This window comes from Phalacrocorax aristotelis, chromosome 3, assembly GCF_949628215.1.
Source record: "Phalacrocorax aristotelis chromosome 3, bGulAri2.1, whole genome shotgun sequence".
Classification (NCBI taxonomy): Eukaryota; Metazoa; Chordata; class Aves; order Suliformes; family Phalacrocoracidae; genus Phalacrocorax; species Phalacrocorax aristotelis.
This window is the reverse complement of record NC_134278.1, coordinates 112,449,234-112,466,784: the sequence shown is the minus strand read 5'-3', so window position 1 is coordinate 112,466,784 and position 17,551 is coordinate 112,449,234. Positions and strand designations below refer to the sequence as shown.

General features: G+C 46.0%; 2 protein-coding genes across 5 annotated transcripts in view; one reads left to right on the top strand and one right to left on the bottom strand.

Moving 5' to 3' along the window:
- Positions 1–476: 476 nt before the first annotated feature.
- On the top strand, positions 477–7,224 carry MRPL33 (mitochondrial ribosomal protein L33). Its single transcript, XM_075089118.1, has 4 exons — positions 477–612; positions 1,993–2,011; positions 4,690–4,796; positions 6,910–7,224. Exons 1-4 carry the CDS (start codon positions 591–593, stop codon positions 6,957–6,959), a joined length of 198 nt encoding a protein of 65 aa, XP_074945219.1. The 5' UTR covers positions 477–590; the 3' UTR covers positions 6,960–7,224.
- RBKS (ribokinase) overlaps positions 7,141–17,551 on the bottom strand; it is a 70,802-nt gene continuing 60,391 nt past the window's right edge. For all 4 annotated transcript variants that reach the window (XM_075089117.1, XM_075089113.1, XM_075089114.1 and 1 more), the window contains one exon: positions 7,141–8,373. In XM_075089117.1, the coding sequence (XP_074945218.1) occupies positions 8,200–8,373 (174 nt within the window). In that variant the 3' untranslated portion in view covers positions 7,141–8,199. The remainder of the gene's footprint in view (positions 8,374–17,551) is intronic.

The window sequence follows — 17,551 nt, the reverse complement described above, 5'->3', positions numbered from 1 at the left end:
ACCGATTTACCTAGCTGGCGGGAGAGGGAGGAGCAGTAAGCCACCGGCCTTCTATGAATTCTTCAGAGGGTGATAACTTGCAGCGCATTGCCTGGCTGGTCAGAGGAGCATGGGGGCTTGCCTTGGTGCCCCCCGAGCCCTCCTGCCTGGCTTTTGCAGAGTCACCCCGTCAACACCGACGGGCGCGGCTGTCGAACGCCTCGGGGGCTTTGGCGCCGCGGCGGCACGCTGTTTTTTACACAGAAGGGAGTCGAGGCAGGCGGGAGTGAGCGGAGGGGCCGGAGCTGGGGCCGACCCCAGCAGCTCAGCCTGCCGGAGCCGCCCGCCGCTCCTCGCTCCCTCCCGCTCCTCCCGGCGCCGGCGCCCGCGCCCCGCAACGACCGCCGCGCCCCGCCCGCGCGCCAGCCCCGCCCCTCCGCGCGCGCGGGGCGGGGGCGGGGACGGAGCTGGAGCGCGCCCAGCCGGGAACAGGAAGGCAAACAGCCTCGCCCCCTAACCCGCGCCCCGGAAGCGCTTCTGCCGGGCAGCCCGGAAGCGGCGGTGGCGGCGGGGGAGGGGATCGGCGGGACGGCTTAGTGGGGACTGACGTTATGTTTCTGACGGTGGCGGCTTGTGAGTGGCGCGGGGAGGGGCGAGGCAGGGGGGAGACGGCGGTGGCGGCAGGCGCGGGGGTGGCCTCGGAGGCGGGCGGCGGCGGCGACGACGACGCGACCTGCCCTTCACCTCACCTCGCCTCGTGGCGGGGCTTGCTCCTCCCGGCGTGCCCCGCGCCGCCTCGTGCGGCGGGGCGGCCGTTACGGGGCGCGAAGCCGGGGCTGCTGGTCCGCCCCCCGCCTCCGTCCCGCCCTGAGGAGAGGTAGCCCGCTGAGAGCGGTGCCGGTGAGGGGCGGCGCCCCGCCCCGAGGGGGGCGAGGCGGGGAACCCGAGGGGAGCGGGATGCGGGGACCTTCCTGAGCGTGGTCGAGAACCTTCGGCTCTTGAGTGGGAAAGTGGGAAGTAGCCGGAGAGAGCGGGGGGGGTGAGGTGAGGTGTGGAGCGTGCCCGCCGCCGTGCCTGGGCACGCTGGCGTGTGCCGGGGCGTGTGTGTCACGGGAGGCTGAGCCGGAGCTCACGGTGGCCTAAGCAAGGCTTGCACTGGCGGAACAGAGAGAGCCATTTTTTAAATTTCAGTAGGGCTTTTTTTTTTTTATTTACGCTGTAGATGACAGGACAAGGGGCAATGGGCTCAAGTTGGCACACAGGAAGTTCCACCTAAATGTGAGGAAAAAACTGCTTTATTGTGAGGGTGCCAGAGCAGTGGAACAGGCTGCCCAGGGAGGTTGTGGAGTCTCCTTCCCTGGAGACATTCAAAACCCACCTGGAGGTGTTCCGGTGTTCCTGCTCAAGCAGGGGGGTTGGACAAGATGATCTCCAGAGATTCCTTCCAACCCCCACCATCCTGTGATTCTGTGATTTAGGACTACCTTAAATTCACTGAGCTGACAGAAGAAAATAATTCTGTTTATTTCATGCCATGCGGTGGGTTGGATCGAGGGCCTAAAACCAGCCTTGTGAGACGCAAACCCTTGTGTTGGCACTATGGCAGGAATGGAGCAGGAGTGGGTGTAAATAAGTGGAGGAGAGTGGGGCTGCTCTTTTCACCAGCACTTTTGGCTCATACCTGCCCTAACTGCGCGTTCATCTAGTGAATTCACGTGTAGCATTGAAGTGTTATATTGAAAACATCTGGAGGCTGCAGCAAGTGCTGCCTGTTGTGCTGGGTGCTGTGTTTGCACAGTGGTGTGATGCAAGAAAGAGCAGGCAACTGGGAGCACGTAGTTGGAAAGACAAGTGGCCTTTTTTGTGACAGTAAATCTCTGCACAATCTGTCTGGGGCTATTGCAAAGGCCGGCAGTGGAAAACTTAATCTTTATATGTTGCATATAAAGGAAACAAGATAAAACGATAACTGTTTTTTCTTTTCTTTCTCTTCTTCATGCTGTAAAAATCCAGTGGCCAAGAGCAAATCAAAGTAAGTGATGTTTTCTTCACCAGTTTTTGATACTAGCCTGTATCTTTAAGTGACTTGACAAAACATTAGGCTTCTCTAGAATTTTTTAATACACCTGAGAGAATTGCAATCCTTGTGTCTAGCTGTGTCCTCTCTGTCCCTCTGCATGTGTGTCTTTTCACAGGTTAAGTACAGGATGGTGTGAAACCCCCCCCAGGTTCTAAAAATGCAGCAAAGGCAGGTTTTGTCCTATGGGCTGTTGTTTTGAGCTGAGCTGTAGTATCCAAAGTGCCCTGCGCAGGGAAAGCACACCTCTGTGCTTTATGATTAAAGAGAGGCTATAAATTATCCAGATAATCTTCGTTTTGTTTAGCTTTCATACTTTTTGGCTGAGGAGAGCGGGCTGAGGTACAGCATGGGTCTTTGTGTTGTTCGTGGGCTGGGCCTTGGGCAGGTGCTGTGAACCCTTCTCACAGGCAGGGTGCAGAACGCTTCCCAGTTTTAGCACATTCAAATCTTTATTTGTGAGGAGCGGATGGGGTGCAGTCAGCCCTCTGGGCATCTTGATTTGTGCTGTAGTCCAGCTCAGGAGGGATGGTAGTGGGCTCTGGAAGAAAATTAGTCAGAGTACCTTGACCAGTAAAGAAAGCTGATGTGTTTTAAGGGTTGGAAAGGAAGGAATATGTACTTCCAGCATGCCAGTAGTCTTAAGTGTGGATGCAAGGAGACAGGATCATGTGGAGAGAATGGCTTACATCCAAAATGTTATTTGTAAGAGAATTAACTAAACAAACAGGAGGGGCTAAACTGATACATTTATACGAACACATTCCTGCCTTCTGATTCTCAGAAGTTGCATTCTGTGCAAGTGTGTTACATCTGGTACTTCACAGTCTCGGCAGCTGCAGCCTTTGGTACGTTCTGTGATTTTTATATTTTTTTAAGAATCAGGCCCCAGCAGAGCCAGTACCAACCACTTTCTGGGTTTGAAGAGATTATTCTGTTACAGGATTTCTGCACAATTGTCAGGGTTTGAAATCAAGAAAGCGCTTCCCAAGGATGCGCCTGACAGGGAAGACAGCAGTTTGACATCTCAGCCTGCTACTGTTACCTGCTCGCAGAAACAAACACAGCAAAGCAGGATGTTCCCATGAGGTGAAAAAGCAGGTTTTAAAAAATGGTGTTACTACTGTTAATGTAGTGATTTCCCACCCCCAACCCCCCCCCTTTTTTTTTTTTTTTTTTTTCCCCCTAATGTTCCTCTGTTTTTTGTATAGCCCCATGTATACTTCAGGAGTGTGTTATCTCCTTATATTAGTTACCCTTCTGTGCTACCCTTGGGTTCTCTCCCTGTGTCCTGATTGCTTTCCACTGTTCTTTTCTGCCTCTGCTCCTAGTTACGTTTCTCCATTGGGCAGCAAGTCTTCTGAACAAGGTGTATCGCTCAGAAAGGGCTTGGCCTCAGATATGTGGTGCACAAGAATGCCGAACCCTGGTCATACTGATACCACCCATTCCCCCAGAAAGGGGGAACTGCAGAGAGGCTTTGAGGAAGTAGGCAAGGTGTAGGGGAAGGAGCCTGTGTGGTTACTGGTGCTGCACATCACACCTGCAGTAGCGTACAGGAGAGGACAATAACTGGGGAAGATCCCTAGGCTATGCTTGTTAGCTGGTCTGCAGGAATCCGGTGTTTGGTTTATTTTGAACTCAGTGATAAGTTAGATTGCAAAGCTGAGAAGGGAGAGCTCAAGGAAGCATGCTGGTCAGAGCTGCACAAGTGAGGAAGGATGGATGTCTCTTCAAGGTTAATTTTGACAGACCATTTTGTACTAGAAGCAGGAAAATCCAGGCAAATTAATTGAATGTCCACGTGCAGAGATGTATCCATCTCTTTATTGCAATGGAGGAGAAGGAAGTATTTATGGACTGGTTAAAGGGTTTGACCTTTCTTTTTAACCTTCAGAAGATGCCCTGTGTCTGAGAAGTTGTGCAGGTCTCTGAATAATTCCAGGGTGGGGGCTGTGGTGGTGGCTTTCTCAGTCTCTTGGCTTTCCCTGCTCCCAGGGACACCGCAGTGGCTGCCCATCTGCCCCACAAACCGAGAGCCTTCTGGGGGAAACAGGGTCCCCATGGCTGGGTTAATGTCAAGCCCTGCATCACTAGCAGGATGGATGGTGCCAAGGGGCCCTGGTTCTCCTTTTGCATGCCTCTTGTTCCATCCTATCTGCTCGGGTTCCTCTCTGCATGTGGAAGTGATAGTCTGCAACACGGTGTTATCTACAGCCTGAACATCTTTTAACTACCATCATCCTTCCTTTCTTGCCGTTATCTTTTAAGCCGTAGTGACTCAATTGTAGCTGATTTTTTTCCTGTCTGTCTGTCTGTCTGTCTTTCTCCCCCCTCACTGTTTTCTGGAGGAGCTACTTCTCTCTGGGCTTGTATTCTCTTCAGGAGTCATTTACTTAAACTTGATGCTGGAGCTTTTGGTTTGTAGTGGGCTCTTTGCCTGGGTTACAAGTTCAGCCTATAGTATTGACGCTCCCATCCAGAACATCTGTGAAGGTGAAATGAAGTACCTTACGTGATTGTGCCAAAATGTTTATGCTAAAAGCTTGTCCATTTGGCTGTGCCCTGGCAGACACGCGGTGGGTGGTTGCTGCATGCCGGTGCACTGACACAGGTGTTCCTTATGACTCTAGATATGTTCTGGTGAGGATGAAAAGTGCGGCTGAGACGGGCTACTGTTTCAACATCAGGAGGCTCCGACTGCAGGAAAAACTGGTCCTGCTGAGATATGATCCCATTGGTAAGAGCTGGGGGAAGAAGTCAGCCTGCTTTGGATAAGCTTCTCTGACTGTGTGGGGAAAAAGATTTGAATATAACAGGATTTTTTCCATCTGAGCAGAATATGTCATAACATTTCATACTCAGATGACCGTACAGTTGCTGTTCTTCATGACATTCCAGTGGGAAGTAAATGTTACCCTCATTTTACAGATTGTAGCAGTGAAACAAAGTAATGACTTGCCCGACACATCAGAATCTTTGATGACAGCTGTGCCACATGTCAGTGGCAAAGCAAAGCAACACAGGAGTTCTTTCATTCTGTTTCTTTGTGTGGTTTGCTAGTCTGTGCTACCTCCAACAAGCAGCCACCAAGTCTGCATCAATAGAAATGTTCTATTTGAGCTGCCATGGGCGCCCCAGACAATACATTTTAACCATCACTTACAAAATGGACTTTTAAAGAAATAAACATGAGTTCTTTCTGCTCCACAAATGATACCACTCTCCAGCTGACAGTTTGTGGGTTCTTTTATGCTCCTCTGGTCCTTGCAAATTTTCTCAGTGTAAGAATCTGGTTTGTTGGGGGCTTATAGAACTTGCCAGGCTGCCTTTTGCTCACCAGGCTTTTTGAAAGGTGACTAAGAGCTCAAGTTTCTGTGGGAGGAACTGCTCTGTAGTAAACATTAAAAAACTTAATTTAACGTTAAAAAGCATAATTTGGGGAAACTTAGACTTTAAACTAGAAATAGCATGGGGGAGTTAATGCCAAAAAGGCTTACTTAAATCTATAGAATAAACATATTAAGCAGCTCTTAAGTAGATAACATGCATGGCTGGTATTTATGTGGTTCCAGCTTATTTTTTCTCATTATGTTCTTGTTAGATGACTAACCTTTTCATGCTCCAATGTAGCAGTACAGGAGGTTTATGGCAGGTGAGAGAAACCACCAGAGCAGTGGTATGCTCTTATCAGAGTGCTCCCGCTGACAGAGGTTGTGGCTCTCCTCCTGAATTCCATATAGAAAGGGAATTGGAGGTCACTAGGATTATTTTCTTGAGTAAGAAGTTTAAATTACTGCATCGAAACATTGTGCAAAGTGATCCTCCAGAAGCTGCGCAGCTCGTAGGAAACGTGAAGAGTGTGGAGAGCTTGGGCTAAGTAGGGCTTCTGCCTATACAGAACATGGAGTAGGTTGTTGAAGTATGAAATTGGAAATAATTAAGAAAAAAAGCTCTGATCTTTGTAGCCTGTAGTAGAACACAAGTGAGAAATTGATGTGAGAAAGTGCTGCATGTGTGAAGAGAAGTAAATTTGAGTCTAGCTACCAGCTCACATCAGGAATATGTTAGGAAGCATTTTCACTTGGCATGCATTTTCACCTTATGTTTTGTACTTCTCAGAAACCTGGGACCTCCACAGAATGAAGCTTTTTAGTGAAGTGGTGGCAGTAGTGCCCAAGTTTCACTACCTCCTAACTGCAGCAACAGAATGTGTTACTAAGTTGCAGTATTTCTTAATGCGAAACTTCTATGTGGAAGAAGATTTTTGTTATTGTGTGGATTGCTCTTGCGTAGCTTTCAAAGGAATTCATGTAATGAAGTTGTTTTTCTGGTAACACATTGACTGTGCTTAACCTGTAGCTGAGCTGACTTTGCCGATGTCTGCACCAGGCCTTGGAGGCAGGGGCCGTCGGTGCCTCACTGAGAGATGCGCAGGACTCAGAGTTAACTTTTCAGTCACTCTGTGAGACCGACTGGATCCAGCTCATCATCTGTAGTTGTTTGGGCTCTGAAGCTGAAGAGTAGTAGAAAGCAGTAAGAACCTATTTTTGTCCCTACATTGAGCAGCTGTGACTCAGAACAGTCACACAGAGCAGCTGTTGAATGTTTTCAGCCACTCAAATCCCGATGCTTATTTTCACAGAGGTAAAATGGACCTCTTGGGAACTAAAAATTACATGTGGTAAAGTGAAAGCGCTACTAAACTCCTTCAAGAGTTGGTTAACAGCAGTGCCGTGCCAGTCACTTGCTCCACACTCATTTAGGCAGCGAAGGCAGCCAAAGGGACACAGGCTCATTGAATTGAATTTTAACACTTCGGGCTTCTTAACGGATTCTTTTTTCCCCTATAGCAAAACAACGTGTCCTCTTCACAGAGAAGAGAAAAATCCGCTCTATCTGAACAATGACTGGACTTGATTTATGCATGAGGAGAGGATGGTTTTGGGGGCGGACAGGGCAAACGCTAATTCAGAAATCCAGCAACATGGGCTGAAAAGAGAGGAAATGAACTGGGATCACCGTCTCCTGTGATTTGAAGGCCATTGTGAATAAAACAATGTAGAGAGAGAAAATTCTTCGTGTCTGGACATAGATCATCACAGTAACATTTATTTATCTTTTGAGTTATTTTTACAGTACTCAATTAAAAAAAATCAAATAGCAAATCCCATTGTCTGTGTTTTCCATTGTGAAAGAGGCTGTAATCTTCAAAGGAACTATTGTTTTATAAGGCAATAAAAATTCACATTTTCCACAGCAGGAGTTCAATGGCAGGGTTGCAAGTTTTTCTAACCTACAGGCCACAGATTCAACAGTAGTGACCGCGAGTTGGTGTCATTCCTTGGAGGGGTAGTGTTGCACCAGCTCCTTCCTAGGAAAGGAAGAAGCAATGGAAGCCTGGTGAAATAAGAGGAGCTTTGGGATAAGCTAAGACCACGGCTGGAAGGGCTATGTTATTTTCAGTCAAGTAGGCAGGTGGACTTTTCACTCCTGTATTTTTGTCAAGCATGAAGGAAGCAGATAGCGAATGTAGTTCTCTGGATGGTTTTGGAAGTTTTTCTTCTTTAATTAGCTCAGCTATGTTCAGAGCAATGGGGCTAGAACCATTTTTCAAAGTCTATCTCATTAGCCCTCCTCTCTTTCCAGTTCGAGGGCACTCCCGCAGCCTGGCAGAGCGCCCACCTCTGAGGCAGTTGGCCCAGGGCTGGCTATACAGTGCCTTGTCACCAGCCAGACGCTGGCTGTGGCGCCTGCAGTTGCAATCCCAAAGCTAAGGCTCTGCTTTGTGTCCCGCCATTGCGTGTCAGGAGTTCTGATAAAGTAAAAATGTTGCCAGGAGCCCAATACCCTCAGGTGTTCTGCTGTGAACTTCGCGTGGTTCGGTAGAGGGTGTTGTGTGGGATGGCCGCGAGCCTGACAGGTATGTGTGGGGCCAGGGAGCCCTGCTGTGTGGTGTTTGAAAGGCCCACCACTCCCACCCCATCTTACTGTTTTACAACAGGAACTAAGAGGACTCCCCATATAAGAAGCAAAGAGATTTCCTAGCCTTTCCAGTCAGCAGAGGAGAACCTCAGTGCAGTCAGAATAACAACGCTGTCTGGGATAAGATAAAATCAGTGTCTTGAGCTAGACAATGTCAATTAGAAAAGGTCCTGAGGCAAGTCCTTCCTGTAAGGATATGAAGATTGTGTCCCCGGTGCCTGGACGCTCACTGATGCGACGCAGTTAGACTTCCTGATCATTTCCTCCATGGGTAACTTGGGATAGTAAGCCAGGTAGAAGGCCAGTGCTCCCACAAAACTGTCTCCAGCTCCCTAGAATAAAATAATAAACAAGTTTACGCGTAGTCGTGCAGGGAAACAATTCAGATGCGTTTACTGGAAAGACAAAGGTTGCAGTGCTGATTGCAGGAGCCAGGAAATTGTTCAGGGCTTGAGTTCAATTCACTTTTCCATGCCTAGGAAAATCTGCCATGTTAAACTAATGCCACAATACTATCTTTGCGCCCAGCCGTTGAATCAAGGTGTATGCTATAATATGGCTTGAGCTTCAGGAAAAAGAAAGGCAAGTGTGCTGCAGTTCAGCAAGGTGCTGTTACTGCTTTTGAAACTTCTTGTTGTTGGAGCGTCCAATTTTGATTTCTCAACCCAAATGTTTCATTAAAGCTATTTTTCTCTCATTTAACTTCTGTTTTTCATAAAGGACAGTGGTAGAAGGGTCAGAGAAAAGAGGAAAAAAATAAGCAATGTGGCTTGTGGTGTCTGTAAATTCCTAGTTGCAGAATGATACATTTTGATGCCTCCAGAACTTAGCTGCTGTTCATTAAAAAGGTCCCACTAATGAAGGTCTATGCTGTGTCTATCACATAACCCGCTCCTACTCCTGGGGCACGCTGCTCCACCTGTGCTAAGGTAGCCCACGGGGGTGGAGGACAGTGACACTGGCCCGGAGCTCTGGCAGCCGCAGCTCTCCCAAGCTGCCCCTCCAAAGGCTGTGTCTCCCTGAGAGCTGCCCCAGGCTCTGCCCTCGCTAGCCCTCGGCAAGCAGCGAGTGCGCCTTACCCGCACGGGCACCCGCCCTGCCCCGGCTTGCTCTGACCCTCCAGCCCAGATACCGCTAGTTCTGCTCTGATCAGCAGGGAATGACGACTGTTTGCCTCCTGAGTGCTTTTTTAACAATAACTGTTGTTTTGCAATGTTCAGTGCTCTGTAGTGTCCCCAACAACAGGCAAAATGATTCATTTTAAGCTTGATTTGCTCATCTTCATTCCACAGTGTCCCTTACCCCTCCTCCCCCAGAACTGGCTTGATTTCTAAGGCCAGACTGATAACAATTCTTGGTACATAAAACTGGTTCTAAGGTCCCCTTTTTGTAATCATAGTCTTATATCTGTAAAAGTGTTACACTGGACACACTGGTAATATCCTATTTCATTTGAGAACCAGCATAGGGGCTCTCTCCCCTGAGGGGTTTTGCCTCTGTAGCCGTAATAAATAGGCCCCAAGAGTCATGGGACAAGAGCAAAGGGCCTGGAAAAAGTTAGTTCAGAGAGCTGAGCAAAACTTCTAACTGGAATTAAGGCTAGGAAGTAATTTTCCAGTTTTGAGTTCTAGTGATTTTCAGTGTTAAACTCCTACTTACCCTAAAATCTGCTGCTTGTAATATCATTCCAGCAAAAAAATACCATTTATGCAGAAGTCTGTTTGTAACGTTACAAGCAGCTGACAGGGCAGAGCAGCATGGCAATGGCGAGGGAACCCAAAAGGGGGTGAGCGCAGGATACAGGCGCCCACGCTATGCCTTGTCTCTCCTTGCCCAGCCCTTCCACAGCAGCTGTTTGCATTGGCGTTCCCAGTCAGGAAACTCCCAGCTTAACTCTCGCTTAGCCTGAAGTTTGGATGCTGACTCTTATTGCCTTCACAGCAGGGTACGATGTAAGAGTGTTGCCTGGCAAATTACAAGTTAATAAGCGAAGCTGTACCCCAGCACACGGCTGTAGCAGCACCTGTTTCAACAGCTCTGTATTCCTGAACACACCAGGGGCAGGTGAAGGCTTTTATCAATTTCTGTCTGGGCTTTGTCTCCCTTCTGGTTCCCACAATGGCAGGTGGAGCAGGAGCAGGTGACTGCCAGTTAAGCATTTCCAGTGTCTTTTGTCTGATGCATAATACAAAAATCTCTGGCCCATCTCAGAGTTTATAATCTAATCAGCGCATGATTAATTATTAAAGCTATTTTGGCACTGCTGAAACAGACAGAAGTAGAATTTCAGCAAGCAGATCTGTTATGCTGTAGCTCTAGCAGGAAGAACTCATCATTTTTTACATCCAATATTTCTCATACGGTGATCACTGGGTAATTGAAGTGGCCAAATGTTATTTTAATGAGGAATACTCAGAATATCTGGTGTCAGATAGCATAAACTATTAGCTGGCAGCAGCATGGAGCAGAATACTGTCTTTTTGATTGTTTTTTAATGGAGGTAACTAAATACTGCCCCAAATAATTGCTGCACTGTTCGCTATCGAAGGAAAAAAAGACTAGCCACTCATCACCCAGGTCTTGGTTTGGATGACGGTGAGATGGAGCGTAGCTCTCCCTGCAACGTTACTGTGCCTCTCCACTTGTGGGTGATGCTCTGAGGTTGTGAGACAGATAGCTGTAGATCTCCCTTTTGGCGAGGCTGAACAATGTTAAATGACTACAAAGGTGGAAAAAGGGGATGAACAGCAGACTTCCATGCAGAATGGAAAAAGGCTCCCTAGTATTTTTTTGCAAGAGAAAAGATTATGGGATGACTGGAGAGTATACAGAAGGATTTGATGCCAGTCAGCTCTTGCTGAAATCCTTACTTCCCATACATAGACTGAAGCAGTCAGTGTCTCTAAAGCTCAGCTACTACAGACCCCAAGGGTATCATAAATTCAGTTGTTGGTAAGTAAACGTTTTGCGTGGGGGGTGTTTTCACTATATCGTTATTCACAATACAGGAGCTACTACACTGAGGACAGCAGCATGCATCAGACTGATCATGTAGATACCGTGTTCAGCCTTGCTTCTGGTCTGTGCAGACATGACTGGTGAAACACGACTTAAAGAGCAATAGCAGAACTGATTCAGCTACAAGGTTAACTGCAATAAGAACTATTTTTGGCTTACAGAAACAGGCCTTCCCTCTTTGGTATTGTGGATTAAACTGCACTGGGTTTGGTAGATTCAGAAAAGGTCAGTGCAGAGCAGAAGAAGGAACAGTCTCCGAGTAAAATCAAGATTATCCAAACTCCAGATTAGCAAATATTACCTTTACATTTAGCTGTTTCAAAACCTGCTATATAAAAAAAAATATACATTGCAAAAATAATTAATTTTTAAAATGACCGGTAAGGTGCATTTCTTCTGCCCACTGACAAAATATAAACACAGAATATGTAATATTTTACATTCTTCAGCATTTTTCTTCCAGAAATCCTAATACATTGCAGACTTTGAGATAATCCTCATATCCTTGAGTGCCTGGAGACAATTTATTCCATAACTATAAAAATGTAACTTGTTTAACCTTTCTCTAAAGCAGATGATGATAGTTTGTATGAAATAAAACAAAACTGGATCAAAAAATTTGTCTGATATGGCATGGCTAGTTCTAAAATGCAAATGTTACGGGTTTGACTAAGTTTTATGGTTCTGAAGCAGTTTTAAAACCCTATTTATATTCTGTGCCACTAGTCTGGAAGGTCCTTGTTTTCCTGTGTGTCTGGAAAAGGGCATTTTTGTTTGTTACAAACCAGCACTGATTGAGATTCTGCGCCTCTAGAGAAGAGAAAACCCACGAAAACACTTCTATTTATACCTCAGCTTTTGTTAGTCCTGATTTGTCAGAAGCTGGTTCATAACTTTAGTATAACTATTTTTATACGATGCTGTCCTGCGAAGATTTTTAAGGAAAGTGCTTTGTAAGTGGAAACTATATTGTTCAACAATCTTTCCAGCAAGTAAAGCACTTTTCAATCAGTCATGCGTAGAATAATAGGATGCATTTCACTTTTACAATAAGAAGTCTTGTTCACCAAAGATATTTGGAGGCCAAAGAGGCCAAAACCCTCAGTTCACGGTGTCACAGCAGTTGCGCTGCCTTGTTCCAGGGCAACCTCTTGCTCAGCCTTCGCCCTCCCAGCCTGTCCTCTTGGGCAAGAGTAATGGCAACCACAAAAGAACAGGAGGGGGCTCTGGCTCTTGAAGCCTAATGTCGTTACTGAACCTCAGAAAACCTTCCTCGGGTGATTTTTCAAGACACAGTCCATGTGCGCTCTGTGTATTACATGGATTCATTCCGTTAAATACATTGTAAGAGCATGTTACCAAGTCCTAAAAGGAATGATGTGCTGCATAGCGGTACAAGAGAAACGTTAGGCATGCCAGCAATGAAAAATTCTTCATTTAGTGAATAAATCAAAACATCAATCCAAACGCTGTCAAAAACTGCATTATTATGTAGAATCAACGATATTGCTTGCAATGATGCTTATAGACTTCTAGGAGCGTTCACGGCAGTGCGCAAATGAATGAACCGCAAGGATTACACTGATTTAGTACAGTCTAAATCCATGGCAGCGCAGAAATGCCCAGCTCTGTGGAAGGAACTGGGCCTTGGAGAATTCCTGTTGTATTTACAGCATTCTCCATAACCGTGTGATGCCGGATTATACTAAGGATGTTATTGCTTCGCGTCACATCTGCTCGGTACCCGAACGACAAATTAGCCCTACGTAACACAAAAATATCTGTCAGCGAAGACGCTCGCTACCCGATCTTCATAAGTGGGGAAAGCCTATGTCTCCCTACAAGAACCCCTGGGCTGTGCTTTGATGAAAGGTTACTAGTGGAAACAGAGTAAAAGCTCCAGCCTTCAGGATACATTCAGACACTCTTGTGCCAAGAGGGTCTATGTCTCAGCTAAGAGATAATTTCAGCTGAAATGCTCAGGGAGTAAAATATCCCTTGGTGACAGTGGTTGAATCAGTTGTACAGCTTTTTTTTGGTCTTTATGTTTATGATTTCCTTCTCCCTGAAAGAGCCCATGTTTATCCTCTATGTGATGGAGAATGATTTATTTCTGGAAATGTTACTGGCTGGTTTTTTGACTTTTGCATTTACTTGCCCGTGCAATATTATTATTTTTTTTCATTCTTGGGGTGTTTGATATTCCCTCCGCCCCATTTTCCCTTATGTTTCACTGGAGAGATATTTTGGCAGTTTGATTTAAGGCATTCTTTAAATTACATTAACTCCACTATCTTGAAACTCTCCTGAAATTAAACTAATATGACTATCTTCAAACTACTTCCTAAGGCCAAGGCCTAACAAGGGTGACTACTCCCATGGCGTCTGGGGTTGCTGATCCTCTGTGGAAGGATTGAGGTCTTTGTAGGGCACCCCACAGATACTGGTGGGGCTCTGCACAGCTGTGCTTCTGTGCCTACAGGAGCAGACCTTTGGTCACAAACCTCTAAAACCTGACATATTTGAAAATTACAGCGGGATTTTCCACTATCACAGTTATTCCCACACCTGTGCATGGAGTTTCGAGCCAGAATAAAATGATAAAAAGTCCTTAACATGGAACTACCAAATTTTGCAACAAAAGCCAAATGAACTTCAAACAAATACCAGGCAGGGCTTGCTTTTTTAGATCTCAGTTAGGCTTTTGGTGCAGACTAGAAAGCATGGCAAAGCTAACTTGGGTTGAAGATAAAGGAGAAGTACTAGGAGAGAACACTGTGCCCCAGACTTCTAGGGTCTGGATCCACAACTGCATTACTGTGCTTAATCTGTGCTCTGGTAATTGAGTGTTTCCGCAGTCTTGTCACAAAGACAATCTAGAACATATTACCCTAAGCCAAAGGAAAATATATAGAGAGAATCCACAGTGGCGGTGCTTGCCTGTTCCTTTCTTCTTCCCCCTGCCTTCTCCAAACACACACTGACGCTGTCTGATGTGGTCTGCACACTGCAGACCAAGTCAAGGGAACTGTTCTGCTGCTGCCCCACCATATGCTCCTTCCTCCCAGCCACGTGCAGAATGGGTGTATTCAGCTGGTGTTTAAGAACGGCGGGAGGTGTAAGCTAACACATTTTAATTTGCATTCCCTGTAGGTTGACAGTGCACTCTTAATTCCAGTGATTCAGACTGCAGTTTCATAATAGTCTTAAGCCAATCCATGGTTAAGTTATTGCTCAAAGGTTCAGTCCCCACTCATGTTTTTATCCTTGTCTCATATTCCCACGCTCTCTCCTACATCAGAGCTAGCACTCGTGCAGCCAAGCAGTGAGGCAGATCAGTTCTCTGATCCGTCTGAAGACTAAGCCAGCTAACACTGACCAAGAAACATTAGTTTCCACCCAGATCAGCAAGCTGCTTTATTACCACATGATAGCTAGTCGAATGCAAAGGAGAAAAAGGTTAGAAACATTCCTTTCAGCAGCACCATGATCTTGGACCAGCTTAAGCCAACTGTGAAACCTCACCCTCGGTCAACACCAGGCAATTCATTAACTCAGTTGTGTATCCAACTCCTAATATTCTGGCTCCTCGTTCACACAGGGAAAGCTGCCTTTTCCACTCTTTCCCCTGTACCCTATGGGCTCGGACCAGAGGAACCAGGGAACGATCATGCTTACTTTCTGTATCTTTTCCAGACCCTGTTCTGGGAAGCCGTGGGAAGGAGCAATCCATGACTTTCTTGCATTTATGTTGCATCGTACTTGCATAGCCATGCATAGGGAAAACATCTTGCTCTCTTACTCAAGCTGAACAAGGGCAGCGTGTCATCTGGTCCTTCATATGTCTTCAGAACTTAGAGGTAACTAAATTACACTCACTGTAGACTATCAATTGGGAAACATCAAAACCAAAGCACACCACACAGTGCTTCCATCAGCCGTCAGGAATTTCTACCCACTTCCTGACAGATTTCCTGATGGTTCATTAACAGTGATTAATCAGCCTGACCGTTAACCCCCTGCATTCCTGAGAGATTAATCTCGATACAAGGCCTCCTGCATGCATTTTCATTCCTTTCTGAAACATCCTACTACATTAAGCTATCCACTGTTTCTAAAAAGATCAGCAACGAGCATTACAGATCCACGAATTCCCCTGAAAAGTTATCTGGTTTGTGGCGAATGTTGGAAACAAAATACACAACATTCACAACTCTGCAATTTTTAATTTGTATGTCATCTAAAAAGCACAGCTGAAAGTATCTAGAGATCTGGCAATATCACACAGTCCTGCTTCACATTTCAAAGCCCCTGTGCAACATCTGTTTTGAAGGCAGGTAACAGTGCTCTCATTTCACATGACGGGAAACGAACCCAACTTAAGATCAAGGATGTTAAGAACACCCACTTTGAGACATCTGAGGGCTAAACCCAGAGCTCCTGTTCTTGCATGGATTTTAATGGGAGTCACATGAGCTGCCCATCCTTCAAAAATGAGGCCCAGCTTGGGAACCCCAAAACTGAGGTATCCAAAATTAGTAAGTGGACCTCCATGAGTTGCCCACAGCTCTGCCAGGCTCTCAGTCAGAATCAGAACAGGAGCTTACATCTCGCTCTTTACATGAAAAATACTGCAAGGCATCTGTGAGGTGACGGCTTTCTCTCAGCACACACTGACAAAATCTGGGACGGAGATCTGGAGAGCTTCGTTCTGCCAGGTAATAATATTCCAGTGTGCCAGTCAGCACCAGGAAGAAAGTTATTCTGTGGTATAGAGTAACTCCAGAAAGCCAACAAAGTATTCACCCACAGGGAGCACTCTGTTTTCTGAATCATCGAAACAATTCAGTGTGATGATGCTCATATAAACTCCTTTCAGCTCCAGATAGCATTAACGAGAGGTGACGAATTTATTTCTTTCTTACACAATGGAGTAAGAGCACTGAACCAGGAACTCCACACGCTGTTCTGAAAACAATGGAGCCATGTTGCTGAACCTGTGAGATTCCCACCAACCACACAATTTACCACTACTGTGATTCCTATGCTACCAGAGTGATAGATAATTTGGCAAGAAATATTTCAGTTTAGGATACACTTCTGTGTAAATTTTCAGATTAAGCTTCAGTTAGCTTTTGCCTTGGTACCTGCTTCTTCCCTGGTTTCACACTTAAGCTATGATCTGTGACCTCCTTTCATTTGATCTGAAAGTTCATACCTCACAGAGAAGAATCTCAAACCCAGCAGAGGAAACCCTCCACACTTGTGTTTTTTTTTTTTTTGTTTTTGTTTTTGTTTTTTCCAGACTGCATATAGAAAACTTACAATATAAGAAACGCAGTACTGGAAAACTCTCATTACACTTCAGCTCAATACAAAACTCTCCAGTGGCACTCTTGCAAAGAACAGCACATATGCTGAGATCTGTCCACAACAGGGAAGCATGCAGACACTGCTGCTAACAGAAATAAGATGGACTTTCAGTTGAATATGCTACAGGAGCTGTATCTACCTTTCCCAAAGTGTGAACTTGCACAGAATCAGAGCTGTGGTTGAAGCTCATCCCTAAATATAGCAGCTCCTCAGAAGGTTGATTTGTACTTCTCAAACTGGTTTATCAAGCCTCAACAACATGCAGCTACTCTCCTACTCTAATCAAAAGCTTCACTCATCTCACTTCCTTGAGAAGTACTTCACTCCCTTCATTATTCATGTCACACTCATGCCAACTTGTAATTTCTTTCTAACAAAGCTCACGCTTATGTGTTAATTCACAAATTTCATATAACGAACAAATGGAACTAGAGCGGAAGCCCTGCCCAGAATACATCAGGTTATTCTGATGGTACACTGCAAATACTGGCAGTGGGTTTCCCTTCCATACAGTGAGCTCCCCAACCAGGAGAGAACAGGCCAAATTGTCACCAGCTGTGTCACCTGGTATCACACCAGGGGCTGACATGGCTGCAGGGCCCCATAATCCAACAGCCAAGTCAGAAAGGGGAAATGTCCTTGCTGGGCAATTTCACTAGCCACATGTGGTTTTTTTCTCTCAGACTGAAAATGCCAAAAGACTCTTAGTGATCCCATCTAATCTGACGAGATGCACTCAGAATGACACAACTGCCATCTCGCCTGGAATTGATCAAAAAAACATTCTTTTTTTGCACGAAAGCTCCATATGCTCGAGTGCCTCTTTCAAAACCACAGTATCTAGCCTTTGTTGGCTGGCCACTGCTCCCGCCTACCTCTGAACTACACATCCTGGAGGGAAAAAAACCCACCAAACTTCAGGAGGATTTTTTTGTCTGAGCTCACTCTAGCATTGTCCTCTTGCCAGCTCCCTGCACTCTTTTTCCTACTGAGTTTGTCTAATCTTTTTCATGAGTACTAGAGTTGTAGCTCCTCTCTCTGAGCTCAGCAAGATGTGACCTATGAGCCAGAACTGCTGCTCTGCTCTAGAGTATTGTCCTCTGCTCCCCACGCATTCTG